Source organism: Halictus rubicundus, chromosome 9 (assembly GCF_050948215.1).
Source record: "Halictus rubicundus isolate RS-2024b chromosome 9, iyHalRubi1_principal, whole genome shotgun sequence".
NCBI classification, from domain to species: Eukaryota; Metazoa; Arthropoda; class Insecta; order Hymenoptera; family Halictidae; genus Halictus; species Halictus rubicundus.
The window spans coordinates 12,722,267-12,737,280 of NC_135157.1; the positions used below are offsets into that span (position 1 = coordinate 12,722,267).

Below are 15,014 nucleotides of genomic sequence, written 5' to 3' on the forward strand. Positions count from 1 at the left end.
CCGCGTGTGTTTGCACGGTTTAGAGGCTAATGCCGAGCCGGCATCCCGAGAGTTTACATTCCGCGCAAATACCACTTCTGACGCCCGTCACTTTCGCTCGTCGATCGCTAATTTAATCCCGCTTTTGATAGAGTGGCTGCCACAACCAATTAATAAACGCACCCCTCCCCCTTCCCGGCCCCCGGAGTTCGCCATCAACTCGACCGGGTGCTTTTGTTCCTTTGTATTGTCGCGGATCTGCGTGCCCGAAGCGACGACGGTGTTCAAAAGTCTCCCGTGATCATCGAAATCATTTTTACAGCAAAACGGTATTTCGCGCCGTTGTTGGCGTAAGTTTCGGTTTTGTCGGGGAACAGAAATTTCAGACGGCAGCGGCGCAATTGGTATTCGTCAGGGGGGATCGGAGCAATTGTTTAAAAAATAGCAGCGGACCCGAGGTTCACGAACCAAGTTCCCGGCCGGGCCGTCGGTGGTTTTCGCTCGAGGCGGGATTTGGCTGCATCTGCCGAAACACGTGCTACGGATAAAGCCGGGCTTTGGAACCGTTCCGTGCCGCCAATCCGTTAGTTCGCCGAAAGATAGAGTATATACCTATCGACCAGTTAGCAGAATCCCTTCGAGCACGCGTCAGTCTATTCCGTTCCTCTCGCCTTGGGCTCTCCAGTTTATGGAAAACCCGGGGTCGAGGATCTCTGGAAGGTAAACGTTGTGCCCTGTTCTGGAATGCTTGATGGCCCGCTGCGCCTCTAATTCCCGCCCGTGTATTCCGCATTCGTTTAATTGTTCGCCTCCAATTTCCACTGGCGCCCGAGAACCTTCGAAATTAATTGAAATGTCCTATAACGTGATATTCGGCGGTAAGCAAAAATGCAAAATAGTAAAGATATAAAAGGAAACTTTGAAGATATCCTTCTGTGCGCTGCTATCGATTAATGCAGAATCAAATTTTTCGAAGCTGGTGAAAATAATATTTAGCAAATTTATTGAATTCCGTTTGGTGTTTTAAGTGCTTGAAGATAGTCCCGCCGATGAGATAGGCAGCGTAATTTATCCTCGTGGGGAAAATTCGTCGAATATACGCGCGTCAAGGTCCGCGCACGCTCGCGCGCCGTTCACGGAGCGTCGAAGACGAAAATCGACTTCGAATCGGCACAGGGAACACGTTACCCACTAAATCCGGCAATCCGTGGTTGAAACACGAGGCGAGGAGCTGTCCGACTGTTTAAAAACGCGGATTCTCTCTCTCGTCGTAACGTGGAGCAGGAGGCGAAGTAATCCCCGAGTGTTCCGTCGGCGCCGGTAAATCTCGACGCTTTTATGTGTTTTGGAGATGACATTTACTGTGAATCAATTTCCACGGGCGTTATTGTTATCGTACGAGATTCCACCGGTGTTACGCATCGGTCCGGATGTCGTTCGATCGCGCAAACATCGCGGAATGAACGGGCCACCGAGCGGACGTCCGCGAGATATTCTTACCTTTCCGTTGCCGCCCACGCGACCGCCGTCAATGTGGAATAATGTTTCGCAGATCGCGACTAGAAATAAATCGGAATCGATCTGTTCGCGAGAAAGTAGCCGAAACGGAATCTCTCATGGTTGCCGCGAAGAGTCTGTTCGAACGATTCGACGGCGTAGGCGAATTCATAGGGTGTCCCGTGCGAATCGATCGGTCTGCTGCAACGGAGGATTCATTGAAAATCAACTCCGCCCTTTTCTGCTCCCTAGGAACCTTCCTGGAATTCCCGAGTGGCCGAAAGTTCCTCGAACAATTCTTTTTCCGATTGCAGCACTCTCAACCGAATTTAAAGCTACGAACTTACTATAAGCAATAGAGCACAGTTTGTTAATGAAAATGTAGGTTGGAAGTTGACAAAGTAGACAAAGAAATTCGTCACCCTCTCGATCGAGAGCTGAGAAAAATATTCTAAAAGTTTCTTTACTGAGGGTAACGTCGAACCTGAGCAAAACTATTCGATGTTTTATCACGCATGATGTCCATAGATTTTTGGTAAGGACATTCGTTCGTTTGTTAAATGAATTGCAAAAGTATAAACAGAATTGTTAACAGATGCGAGTCGGTTGGTAAAATCCTGGGCTGAACGTGGACACAAGTATCGTTTCATTGAAGTCTTGCATGGAAATTCTGTCATTATGCAAAAATTTATTTTTACGCGAACGCGCCATATTTTTATACGAAATATGTTCCATAAAAATGTTTCGCGATCCCGGTATTAAAATTTCCGTTTTGCATAAAGATCTGCAATCGGAACATAACAAAGATACGACCATACATAAGGGTACCGTATTTCGAAAAACTACAGACTTTCATAAAAAAAAAAAAGAAAATAGTACATTTCACGTCGGACGAACAGCTATTCCGCCGTCCAGTAATTAAATATCGCGAAATCAGGTTTACGATCGGCTTTTTAAAGCGCCAGCGGAAACATAAAATTTCCGCATCCTCTTCCCGTATTATTGTTATCGCGATGATTTCGAGCCGGTCCACGGTTTTTTGTGTCCCTCGGCCCGGTGAAATTTTTCATCGGGAAATTTCGTTCGGTTTATTAAGCCGATCCCCGTATGCGTCGCCCATTCCACCGGGAAACGAGCGGAATTTTTCGACGGCCGCGATCGATTTGGCCGCGGCTAATTAAAAAGTCGCATCGGGAGCGTTTCTGTCGCGCCCCTGCTACCTGCACCAATATATTTTTGTAAGTAGCCGCGCGCGTCGCTGAAACGGGGGAAAAAGCGGAGAGAGAGAGAGAGAGAGAGAGAGAGAGAGAGAGAGAGAGAGAGAGAGAGAGAGAGAGAGAGAGAGAGAGAGAGAAATCGAACGAATATTTTTTTTCCAAGCACTCCTCTACGCAAGACCAATAAACACGCCGGAACCGTTTACGCCGGATAATAGTTTTACAAGTGTAACGATGAAACGTTCAAAGCCGCGAGAAGGTTGCGAATTTGTTGCGATTCGGCCATTCTGATCTTTCGTCGCTGGCTTTTAATCCTACGATTCTTCCGGTAATTAGTTTACTTCGAAAATTCGCGACATATTAGCAACTACAGCGACTTTTGAAAATCCTTCGAGTCTATCAAAAATAATTTTCCAAATAATTCAGATTTTCTGCACTACCAGTGTAACTATCACTGCTGAAATTTCCAACGCTTCTCTGTTCAGTTTGGAACTCGAGGAACCTTGTAAAATTGTTTTAAATGCGTCTCGGTGTCCTGCAGAATAATAATTAATATAAGGATTGGTTAGTCGACGCCCTTATAAAAATAACGAGTGTTAAGTTTCGGGATTAGAAATAACAAAAGAGGTTTCGTCTGATTCATTACGTTTATTTCGTAAGTTATCGCCATCGCACGACTCATCCTACGATAATAGGTAGTATCATTAATTAATCGGTAATACCAATACGTTTTTTGTATACATATATATATATATATATATATAGATCTGTCTATTTATACATATATACCTTCGTCTATACAATATCTATAGCTATTTATGTATATATATATATGTATTTATACTCTTCTTTTATAATATACACGCAGAGATCTATCTACGATACGACTTCGTTTCGATCGTTCCTATTATTCACATGATCCGTATATCAAATAAATATATATTATCGCAGCTCTCGTCGAACGTCGCGAGGAATGACGTCACAAATAAATGCACAAGGACGAGACTCGCGATCCTCGGGAACATGATCACTATCTTTTTACATCGAACGCTCCGCCACATCCTCGTTCCATCCCGTAAAACTGTCTAGGAGGGAACACTCACGGTTCCGAACTGTACCGTGTTTGTCGCAGAAACGTGCCACCATTTTCGCGATGAATTTTCTGAATCTTCGATCCGAGAGGATCACCAAAATTTTCGATCGTTAACCTGTTAACTGAGACATTTACGACATCGTCATTCCTTCCACACTCTCCGCGATTCTTCTACTCATTTATTTAACTAAATATTGCATTGCGTTGTATCATAGTAATTGTGTCGTTACAGCATACTCGTGTTCGCCACGGAGGAACATTAAAGATCCTCTTTACTCATTTCGGTTTTCGTCAAGCATAATTCAGTCAACGAAAGATTGGAAGCAGCGATTGATAAAGTTCCACATGGTTCGACGCACAGCGAAAAATGATTATTATTACACAATCGAGAAAGGTCGCGAGAATTTCGATCGCGTAAAAAAAAAATAAAGTTGATTGGCCGCGATTGCAAACGCCGTTTTCACGGAAAAATTCAACGATACGGAAAACAACGAAGACAAATGGGGGATGGTAATGCGAGGATTCGACAACGTTACTTTTCTGTTCGACGAATTAATTCGCGATACAGTTTTGCGCGACAAGCTGATCGCCGCGAGAACGTCTTCTACAGGAAACAGAATTCCGAATTATGGATAGGTCAGGGAAGAGCTCTGTTTACTCAGGTGACGAACCATCGTCATCGATATTCACGGCTGTTTTCCCGGCTCATCTCGCTCCGATTCATTAGCGAATAACCGTCGCCGAGATGACAGCGATTAGACTCCGTCGGGGAGGTTCGAACTGTCGTTTCAAAATTCCCTATACAAAATTCATCGGACAATCTTCAACCTTCTTTTTTCTGGGAAAATCACTGAACCCCTTGCCTCGTCAAAGCAACCCCTCTTCAAAGCTATTCTAATTTTTACTATTACAATTTACTGAGAAAATTCGTTCTGCTTGCGTTCTCAGGACCTTTCTGGGCCCAATAATCGTTTTTTAAATACCATTTCACTGAATAAGATTTTTTAAAAATTGATCTTCACTCGAAAAACATATTTAAACAGTTGACGATGGTATCCGACTGTCTCAACAGAACTAAAAATTTGAATTCAGTCTTCAAAAATGGAGAGTAGAAAATAAATTTGCTAGCACGCGTTGCTCCCTCCACAATATTAAAATTTAAATTCCGTTTTCGCCAAAATAGTCTCACATTTGAGAAAAGCAATAGAAACAGGGTTAAGAATTGAGTCCAGCTTTTCGGAACTGAATTTATACTTGAAGAATTGTATTTAAGAAATTGGGAGTCGCATTGCAACTGACTGAACGCAAGGCAAGGGGTAGGTCTCGTCGAATGAAAAGAGAGAAGAAATGTTAACAAGCAACTTTCGCCAAGTTTTGCTCCGTGTTCGCTCGTGCTGCTGCCCCGTGATTCGAAACCGGAGGAAGATTTGTTGTTCCGTGCCGGCTACCACCGATTCGGGGTTATTTGTCAATCCACGGATCCCTCGGCCGCGCACAAATACACGTGTACCGGGTTCTTTTTTTTTTATCCCCGTACCCCATAACTGGTAACACGTGTTTCGCTGGTCGCGATAACGATTTTACAAGCACCAGGCAGCTTTCGACGGGCTCGTGCCAGGGATCGAGGGGGTTTCGTTTCTTTTCCGAGGCCCCTTATTCGCAATCGTCGGGCCCGTTCGTTCGAGCCACCGGTAATCAAAGTAGAAATCAGCTAGTATAGTTACGTTGAGTTACTTGAATACTTTACGGTAAACATTTCCCTCGACGGAGCAGCCCTGGGCACTGTTGGAACGTCCCTTCGATTCGTAAAAATGAAAAACTACCCCAATACATCAGATTATCCTCTCCGACGCGATTAAGATAAAAAATTCTTTGAAATAGACCCAATGCTTCTCTTGCGAATGAAACTGCTGTAAAACAAGAGTTTATTCTTCATTTACGATGGTAGCAGAATTTTTTGCTTGCCACGGACGACGTGAGAATTCTCCAAACGCCCAGGTCTGCTTCCGAGTCGCTATTAAATTTTTCCTATGTTTTAACATCCACTGCTGCGCCTACAACGGTTTTAAATACACGTTCACGACTCTCGTCGCGTGAACAAAACTATCTACAGTTTACGTATCGCGTAGCTCGAACTGTTTTTCGCATCTTGTTCGTTCGACCACCGACTACTTTCGCGATTCTAGGACTTATCTAGTTCCACTCTTTGGCGAGCTCGTCCGTGGAAGGTATCCATTCCTGCTTCACGTAGACCAGGCTCGAGTCGTAGTGTTCGCCGTGGTGCTCTTCAAGGCCCCGATGGTGAGGCCTTGAATTCCGGTATTCTCAGTATTTGTGCAACGTGATCGGTAAATTGCCACTGGTGTTGACGGTGTTGCAGTCTTGGTAGTATCTGTGGTACAGGGGCGGGGACGGGGCTGCGCTCGACGAGAGCGGAGTGGGCGGGCTGGATCTGAAAATCATAGTGATCGCACCGTTAATTACTCTGGAAATACACATTCGCTCTTTGAAGTCACCCATCGAGAATTCGAACGAAACACGTCTCCTACGACAAATTCGAAATTAAATGTATGTTTAGGAGTTATAATAACTCCGCTTTGTAAAACCACGAGAGTATGTCGAAAATTGGCTAACTAGTATTTTTACTGTAACAAATTTTTTTACTCCGTGAAATATACTTTTTTCTTCTGTTAAAGCATGATTAATATTACTGTTCCTGGTGTGCATGGAAAAATATACGCTGGACCCTCCCATAGCACGGATCATTCACGTGTTACAATTTTACATATTTTATGACAAGAACGAGTAGATTCAATTTAAAGAGATTGGAAGAGCTCAAAAATGTTAGAATCCTTAATGAGGTAAATAAATTTGTATTCAGCTTCTGCAGCCTGCAACTGACGGTTAAAAATGTTATTTCGCACAAAGATCAGCAATCTAGCGATTGCTTTTAACAAGAACCGTTGGAGTACAAAGTCGACCGGTATCTAGGCGCAGGGGATGAAGCATGACGAGGAATTTAAAAATCGCGAGAGACTTTTATGACGTGGGAAACGAGCTGGGTGACGCAATAGAAGGTAACGTCGCCCGAGCGGACCAACGATGCTTTAGGATTTTTCTGCTAACCTATAAAGCTGACAGCTCGGCGATTGGGTGTCCTGATAAATGGCGGCGGTGTCGGGGCTGGCCGCCTCCTGGTACCACTGTGAGTGAGCGGCGGTGTTGTTGTGATTTCTCGAGTTGTATTCCGCGTGATCCATTATGTAACCGGCGGTGGGCGTGCAGTAAGGCGCGTACATGGTTCCGGGCGGTGATCCGTTGCTCCTGGACACGGTGCTGCCGTGTCCGTAGCCGGTGGTGGCCATCATCGCAGCGACGGCAGCGGTGGTAGTGGTCGTGGTGGTGCATACGGCGGCTAGATGATCCCTGGAGACGACCCCGGTACCCATCGACTCTCTGCTCGTCATGATCGAGTGCGAGTGAGGGTGCGGATGCTGGAGGCCGTGAGGATGGTGCGTGTGGTGCTGGTTGTCCCTGGTCATCAGGCCGGCGTTGTTCTCCCGCGTTGTCATCAGAGCGTCGACGCTGAAGCTGGTGGGATCCAGGCCCATCGAGACGTCCTGTATGGCGTCCTGGTGGGTTTGATGAACCTGGTGTACCTGATGACCGAGAGCACTCTGTATCACGCTCTGTCCAGGTATCGCGACGCCCGTTGTCGTCGTGGACGCGGTGGTTTTCGCCTCCTGTATCGGACTGTGAAGACCGTACTTCGCTTGTACAGCCATGCAGTGACTTCCGGTGTCGTTCACCGGCTCCCTCTTCGGCTTGCACAGCGTCGTCTCCAGGGCTCCGAGTTTCTTCGCCGCGGAGTCCGACGGCGGCGGTATCGCTATACCGTTAGTCTTGGCCTCCTCCTGGCTCCGTTTCTCCGGCACCAGTCCCTGCCTCTTCAGAGCCTCCTCTTTCTCCTTCAAGGCGTCCTTCTTCTTGAAACGTCTACGGCGCCGCAGATAAGAACCGTTATCGAACATGTTGTAGCTGTCCGGGTCCAGGGACCAGTAGCTTCCTTTTCCTGGCTTCTTGTCGTCCCGGGGCACCTTCACGAAGCACTCGTTCAAACTGAGATTGTGCCTGATAGAGTTCTGCCAGCCCTGCTTGTTCTCGCGATAGTACGGGAACCGTTCCATGATGAACTGGTAGATACCGTTCAGCGTGATCTTCTTGTCGGGAGCGTTCTGTATCGCCATCGCGATCAAAGCTATGTACGAATACGGCGGCTTCACCATGTCCTTGCCCGGGTGGTGGATGTGCTGCTGGCTGATACCCGACACCGGGTAACCAGCCGCTGTCGCGTACCCGCCGTATCGGTACTGCTCGTAGTACCCGGGGGTGGCACCGACCCCCGGGTACGACGGGGTGCCCATTCCAACGGGAACGGCCGTCGCGTGACGATAGTAAGCATTTTGCTCGCCGAACAACGTGTGCATCTTCGTTGTGCGCTCGGACACCGACTGAAACGAACCTCGAGGACCGTAGGACCGCCCTTCCGCAAGATTCAGCGGCGCCTGCCGCGAATCTTCACACCTATCTCCGAGACACTAATGGAACTTCAATACCCCGCGACAACTGACATGGTCGAGCGTCTCGGAACGAAGTTTCCCGCGAACGGGTTCGAGCTTTTTCTTTCAACTCTAACGATCACTCCACTGTAGCCGGATCGCACTTTTCACAGTTCAACGGGGACTTGACAGGAGGCTAGGAATTTTCACGGTTCGGAGCCGGCCGGTCACTCACTCGCAGGGTATATCCGGTCAGGGTTGATCGATCGACGATCGGTAACAGGATCGATTCCGTCGCGTCGGCTGAGACCGCCGTCGTCTTCGTTCGTTCGTTCGCTCGCTCGGTGTTTTGTTGACGCTCGTTGATGACTCTCTGTGTCTTAGCCGTTGGAAGTTAGTCCCGATGGAGAAGACAGGCGGCGTGGCGCGAGTCGAGGCTGCGATCCGGTGGTCGATGCCAGGCTAACCCGTAAACCCGCGTGCACGCGTATTATGATACACAACAGGCCGGAGTTTACTCAACCCCGAGTAAAAACACACTGGGGCCTCGGCCTCGCGAGCGACCGAAGTGTCCCGAGTCGTCCGAGCACGGCTGCGCGGCTCGTGGCGTGGCGCCTCTCTTCGAAAAATCACGAGTGCGACTCGGGACCTGCCGACCGCCGCCCGCCTCGGCCAATCCGAGCACAGCTACCGGGGATCATGTGACTCCACCTACGGCCGCCGTCCAATCAGGAAACAGGACGAGGCTCGACGAGCGTGGACGCCTCTGCGGCCCGCGTTGCCAACGACCGTGCGACGACCCTAACCTAGTCACGCCCTCGGCGGCCACCACAGGGCCGACGCAACAAAAGCGAGACAACGAGCGTCGCCCCGCGTGGTGTGAGAGCTCGCGAAATTTTTACAACCGCGCGTCGACGCCGACGCTACCGTCGGACACTTTTCTACCGAACATTTCCGAACAACCGGAGGATTTTTCCCCGGCCACCGACACCGGTTCCAGGGGACCCGGTCGAACCCAGAAAACCCGGACCTCGAGGATCGAGCACCGCAATCTCGGAAGTGACCCGACCACGTGGTGCTACCGTTACAGCGAATCGATTCGCGTTTCCGCCGGTTCTCACCGTCCAGTGCTCGCTTTCCGGGGTCGAGTGACGGGTCACGTTCTCTTCACGGTGTGCTTGCGGACTGTTGCGAACGGCCCAGCTTGTGGTAAATTATTGTTTCATGCACGCTTCGTCGTCGCCGATCGGTCGACACTTGTTCTCATTCGCGGCCGCACGGAGGGAGAGTTCTGCTGCTCGGTTGTCACCACCCTCGACGATTTTTCCAAGTTTGGTATCGTTTCGCTTGAAATTGCAATCTCAGTTTCACGGTGGGATTCATTTTTGCGTAAATCGATTGATGCGAGAGAAAATTGAAATCTGACTCCGATTTACTGGAGACTGATTCACACCTTGCGTAGGCAACCGTCTGCTCAGGTACCTATTTACTATATTTTCTTTGGCAATTATTTGTAGTCGTCGATCATTTACAGTTTTTAAGTAAACATTTCTGTAAAAGTATCTTACGTAGTAAGGCTTTTAAATTAAATTTGTTCGTACAAGGAGCAGCTCGGTTGGAGAAATGTTTTTTACGAAAGTATTAATCGAAATTGGCAAGTCATTTGTGGTGGAATGATTTTTCAAAACTTGGTGGTGGGATAATTCTGCGATTCGACCCGAGAAAAATATTGATTTTCCCCGTTAAATAGCTGCCATTTTTTCTCGTTGATTAAATTTTTAGTGCTAGAGGTCTTTGTCATTTAAAGTATATAGCATAACGTTCAAAGTCTCCACAATTTTCTTTTCGTTAAATTGTCTTGATATTTCATAAAGTAGAATCGTTGTATTCAATAATAAACAAACGGTGGTAGCGAACGTGTTAGTAAATATTACTAATAGACAGCGGATTCTCACGGCATCTGTGAATTCGTAAAATTCAGGGAAACGCGTGCATATAAACAATTAACCAATATTATTCCAGCAAAAAACTTTCCGAGCCCCGAAAGAAACTTTCGATTCCCTCTGGTTCTTATAAAACGATTTATGGAAATTCGCATTTGCATAAAGACCGGCGATCTAATTATCAATTCTCCGGCCGCGAACACGCTGAAACTCGCATTCGGTAAATACAATTGTACCGTCATAGTCGACTGTCGCTTCGGAGCAGTAATGGTCCCAACAATGGCGCACGCAATTAAGGGGCAGAAATTATTCGCTGGCAGGGGGCTGAGAAAACGCGGCGATACTTTTCGCCGGAGGAATACGGATAGGTGTGTAATCCGTGGACGAAGAAACTCGAGAAACCCCGACGGAAAAGGGGCTCGAGTGGTAGAGTTATATAGATAAGGGGGAGACATCACGTTCTTATAGACGAGGGATTCAATTTGGCGTCTGTTTTTCCAAGGGTTCGACTCCAGCCTTGCGAAAACACTCGAGAGGACACCTCGGCTTCCATCTTGCCGTTTCTCGGCACCTCACGAATCGTCCGGACTTCTATCCAGGTTCTCAAAATATCTTCGATCGACGGTATGTTCCACTTTTTTCCGTTTCCAATTCCGCGATGCCTCCGTCGCGACGCTCGCGAAAAATTCGCTGCCATTATTCGCCATTAGCCCTTGCGTACTTCAATTCTTCGAGATCGAACAAACGCTGATTTTTGTTGTATCTTTTAGGTCTCTTAATGTTTCTCAATTATTCCTTTTGGGTTTTAAATCCGTTCCTTCAGATTTTAATGGATGTCGTATTTCCCTAAGTTCACAAAAATCCTACAAACGTTCGATTAATGAGGGATCAATTTTGCCATTTTCCAATACAAATTGCAAAATTATACTCCACACTCGCAGGTCAGCGGTCTTCGTAAGATCGATGCATTATATATTTATATTCCCGAGGATAACAATATTAAAACTAGGAAATACTAGCCCAATTCAATGAATATTTTGCGGGGGCAGAGTCCGGAGAGCTTCTAATACCTTATATAAGTCGGTGAAACTTTCAATTTGCCGATGCCTGACGAAATTAATGGTCGCGCGATAGTCGCTCATTTTCCGGTTGGCGGGAGGAACAGGAAAACCGATGACGCGACTACGCGACGTCTAATTTTCATTTAAATGAAACGACGTCGCTGTAGATGTTTCTCTATTCCGGTCCCTTCGTACCTGCCGCCGCGGGCTACGCGAAACGCTTTCGAACTTCCGGCCAAAGTTTAATTGTCTTCTGCTCGCGTTCTATCCAAATTCGTCGTTGGCTGGCACCGGCGCCGCGTTTCTCCAGCGGCTAATCCATTTGTTAAGACCGTCTGGTGTTCGCGATTTTTTCCACGATCCTCCGTCTCGCGTCATTCATTTTGCGTAGTACAGCTTCCGCGCATTTTATACTATCTCTCTGTATTCAATTTCGCATAACATTGATACAAGTGAAATAATTAATTCGATGGAATATCACGCTTCATTCTATAAACAGAGTTTCGACCGTGAGCCTCTTTCGCTTGCTAAAATTAATTAATAAATTTACGCAGAATATTTTCATCGTGTCACTGCGTGATTCTCCTCGAACGACTTCGCCAGACAAAATGGCAGCCACTCGCGAAGTGACTCATCACCGCGAGCGCCCGTTGTTTAATAAAATCTGATAAGTCGCTTGTTCCCGCGACACTTACACAGACCGGATACACGAAGGCCGTGTTCGATTTAATAAGATCGAGTGGCAAGGCGAAGTTTCCTCCTAATCGGGATTAGGGCCGATACGGGGGCGCGTGTTAATATTATATACGTACAGGCGATTTGCATATTTATTGAACAGACCATCGACAATCTGTAGCGGGAACGGTCTCGGAATCAAAGGATTCGAGAACGGTGGCAGTAGCAACGAATAATATAACAGTTAGACTGCAGATGTTCGTGCGAAATCAAATTTTTGTACATCAATTGCAATATACACTAGTAATTTTAATACATTGAAAATAATACATTGGCACTCTTAAGTTCCTTTAATCTTCTGATTTTTGTCATGAATGTATAAAATCGTTGCGGTCGACAAGATGGCGCTCAACCAATTCTTAATAAAATCGACAAAAATGAACTTCGACCCGTCTGGTGGAGCAGTATTTCAATTGTTTCTCGCCCTGCGACATATCGGGTCGCTGACAGGCTTCCCTCGCGGTTCGTTTAAGAAATGTTGGAGCCGTTTCCAAATAAACGGCCGCCTTGACCTATCCCATGGGACGACGCGGTCCGCTCTTTTATGCCGGACAGAAACAATAAACGCGGAATTTCGAGGCCTCCGCGGGTTACGGCGTTGCGTCAATCGACCCACAGAAGAAAGTCGATTTTCTTTCTGACGCATGCTGTCCGCGAATCGCAGAAAAAGCGAGCGTTACGTTGTGCTTGGCTTCTGCAAACAATCGTTGCGTTAAGTGCCGTTCAAAGGCTACCGCGCCAAGGCCGGGAATTGAAATCTCCCGCTCGAACGAACGGTTTCGCTGCATATTTACGTCGGCGAAGTCACATGCAATTGTCTGCACTTCGCGGTATTTCTCGCAAAAATTGCACGCCTCTTGTGGACGCGCTAAATGGATCGAAACGTACAATTAAGAGGTAACTTTGAGCAACATTCGTCCAACCGGAGGACACGATCAAGGGCAATCTTAGCAGGGAGGACGTCCTCGTGCACCGAGAAACAAAATGGTGGTCGAATTCCGCAGAAATCGCGAAACGATCGAGCAGGACCGTAGCAGGAGATCCACGAGGACGCGGATATTTTTACCGTGCGAAGAAGCTCCGCGTGAAAGAAACGTCGAGCGGCCGTATCACCCGATTGGATTAACCCGTGGAAGTCTCTTCGGATTCCGTATGCTTCTCGTCTGCTCGCCGGCCCCGGTGTTTACACAACGATGAAATTTAATTCTCGGGACCACCGAACCGAAGGAACTCGTGTAAACCAATACGCGCGGCCCGCCGAGTAGCTCGCCAGTCGGAATGACGGTTCCGCCGCAAAAACTCGGGGAGAAAAACCGGGTGAAAATCGTTCGACGGTGCCATCATGCTAGATCCGAATCCTCGGACCGCGGGACGCGTGTCCGATTCGCCTGACAGCTTGACTGACGGAACGGAAAGGCGACTAATCGAACCATAATTAACCTAACGAGTCTGATGGCTTCCTTTTATGCTAACCCCTCGCTTCGTAACGTAAACCTTCGAACTGGTACGCTTTAATCAACTGCTCCTCCGAGAAATTGCCCCACATAAATCGACAACGATGCGCACTTTAACTGTTACGTCAATGATCAAAATTTTCTATTATATTCGAGGCACTTCGTAGTTTCAACGCATATTTTTACGCCCCGAATGTAAATTGATCTGCGATCACTGAAGGACGTAGGAATCTAGAATAATTTAGCTGCTTGCCAACAAAAATATTAAAGAAAAAGCAATTGAAAGTGGGTATGGTCATTGTCATAAGGTTAAATTGAATTCGATACACGTAAATGTTTCTCCATACTGCGAACTACTCGACTGGCTTCACTAGAAAAATCGCAATATCTTCGCATCTTTCCAAAACGTCCTATTATCTGCAGCCTCTTCTCGGTGACCAAAATGGCGGACGCGATTGCGAACGAATGAGCATTGGAGGAAGTTGAAACTCTGAACTACTAGACTGACTACATCAGAAAATTCAAAGTTTCGAAAACAACGTTTATCCACACCCCCCTGGCCAGGAAAATGGCGTCAGCGCGCCGTATCGGTGTTCGGCGTGGCCGGCCGTTTTAAAAAAGATGACTAACCGTCCGACTTTATACGAGGGCCGAAAACCGAGTCAATCGAAGGTGATCTCGATTACGGGCACTGTAACGAAGTTTATTTTCAGTTCCCGGTGGTTTTCGGTGCTTGCCGAATTGTTGACGCGTCCGCGTCACTCGGGCACGGTGCAAAAAAGCCCGGCCCCCGCGGGAAAGTGGTAATGCTAACCAGATTAGCTTTTTCTCTTAGCGGATTTGAGAAACAGCAGACGGGCTGCATCGGCGTGTTTGTTATCTTTATGCGGGATCGCATCGGCCGCGGCGAGCGCGTCATAGTCTTGCATGAAAACGCGTGGAAACGGCGGCGCTATACGTAAACGCGGACGAATTACAGGCTCGCGGGAGATACGATGCAGAATTGCCCGGTTGCTGTGAAGACAAACAGCGAGGGAACTTTTGGCAGAACACCCGTCGCAGAGCGCCGTTTCGCGCGGAAACCGCGGGAACCTTCCGCTGGGCTCCTCGGTCACCAAAATGGCCGACGCGAGTCTCGCTCGCCGCATTCGCAGAGCACTGTGCAAACTTCAATACGTTCGCTTCCTTTTACCGGTGGGTTGGACAGCTCCTCCTTCTCCTTTGCAACTTGTTAAAATTCTTGTCGCAACCCTGTTTACGTAAACCAAATTAATTAATAAAGGGATTAAAAGTCACTGTGCACATTTCTTCAATTTTATATGATTTATCAGACCGGATTCAATTTTATATGATTTACAAGATATACCAGATGATCTCTGATCACAGACCTTAATTTTCACTTGATTCACTCTTGCTTAGGATTACTATCGACCACCGAATTGCAAGACTAGTGTCCTTCGACTCAGGATTTCAGCA

General features: G+C 47.3%; 1 protein-coding gene across 1 annotated transcript; it reads right to left on the reverse strand.

The window, feature by feature from the left end:
- Positions 1–6,101: 6,101 nt before the first annotated feature.
- On the reverse strand, positions 6,102–8,441 carry Croc (forkhead box protein crocodile). The gene is made up of 2 exons (XM_076793121.1): positions 6,913–8,441; positions 6,102–6,238 (listed from the first exon to the last, which is right to left on the reverse strand). The coding sequence occupies exons 1-2, from the start codon at positions 8,271–8,273 to the stop codon at positions 6,112–6,114; spliced, it is 1,488 nt and encodes a 495-aa protein (XP_076649236.1). The 5' UTR covers positions 8,274–8,441; the 3' UTR covers positions 6,102–6,111.
- Between the last annotated feature and the right edge of the window lie 6,573 nt (positions 8,442–15,014).

Bases quoted from the DNA above. Each gene is read 5' to 3' on its own strand.
- Croc (XM_076793121.1), bottom strand. From the start codon at position 8,273: ATGCACACGTTGTTCGGCGAGCAAAATGCTTACTATCGTCACGCGACG. The intron at 6,239-6,912 runs GTTAGCAGAAAA...TATGATTTTCAG, and splicing joins CCGAGCTGTCAGCTTTATAG to ATCCAGCCCGCCCACTCCGC.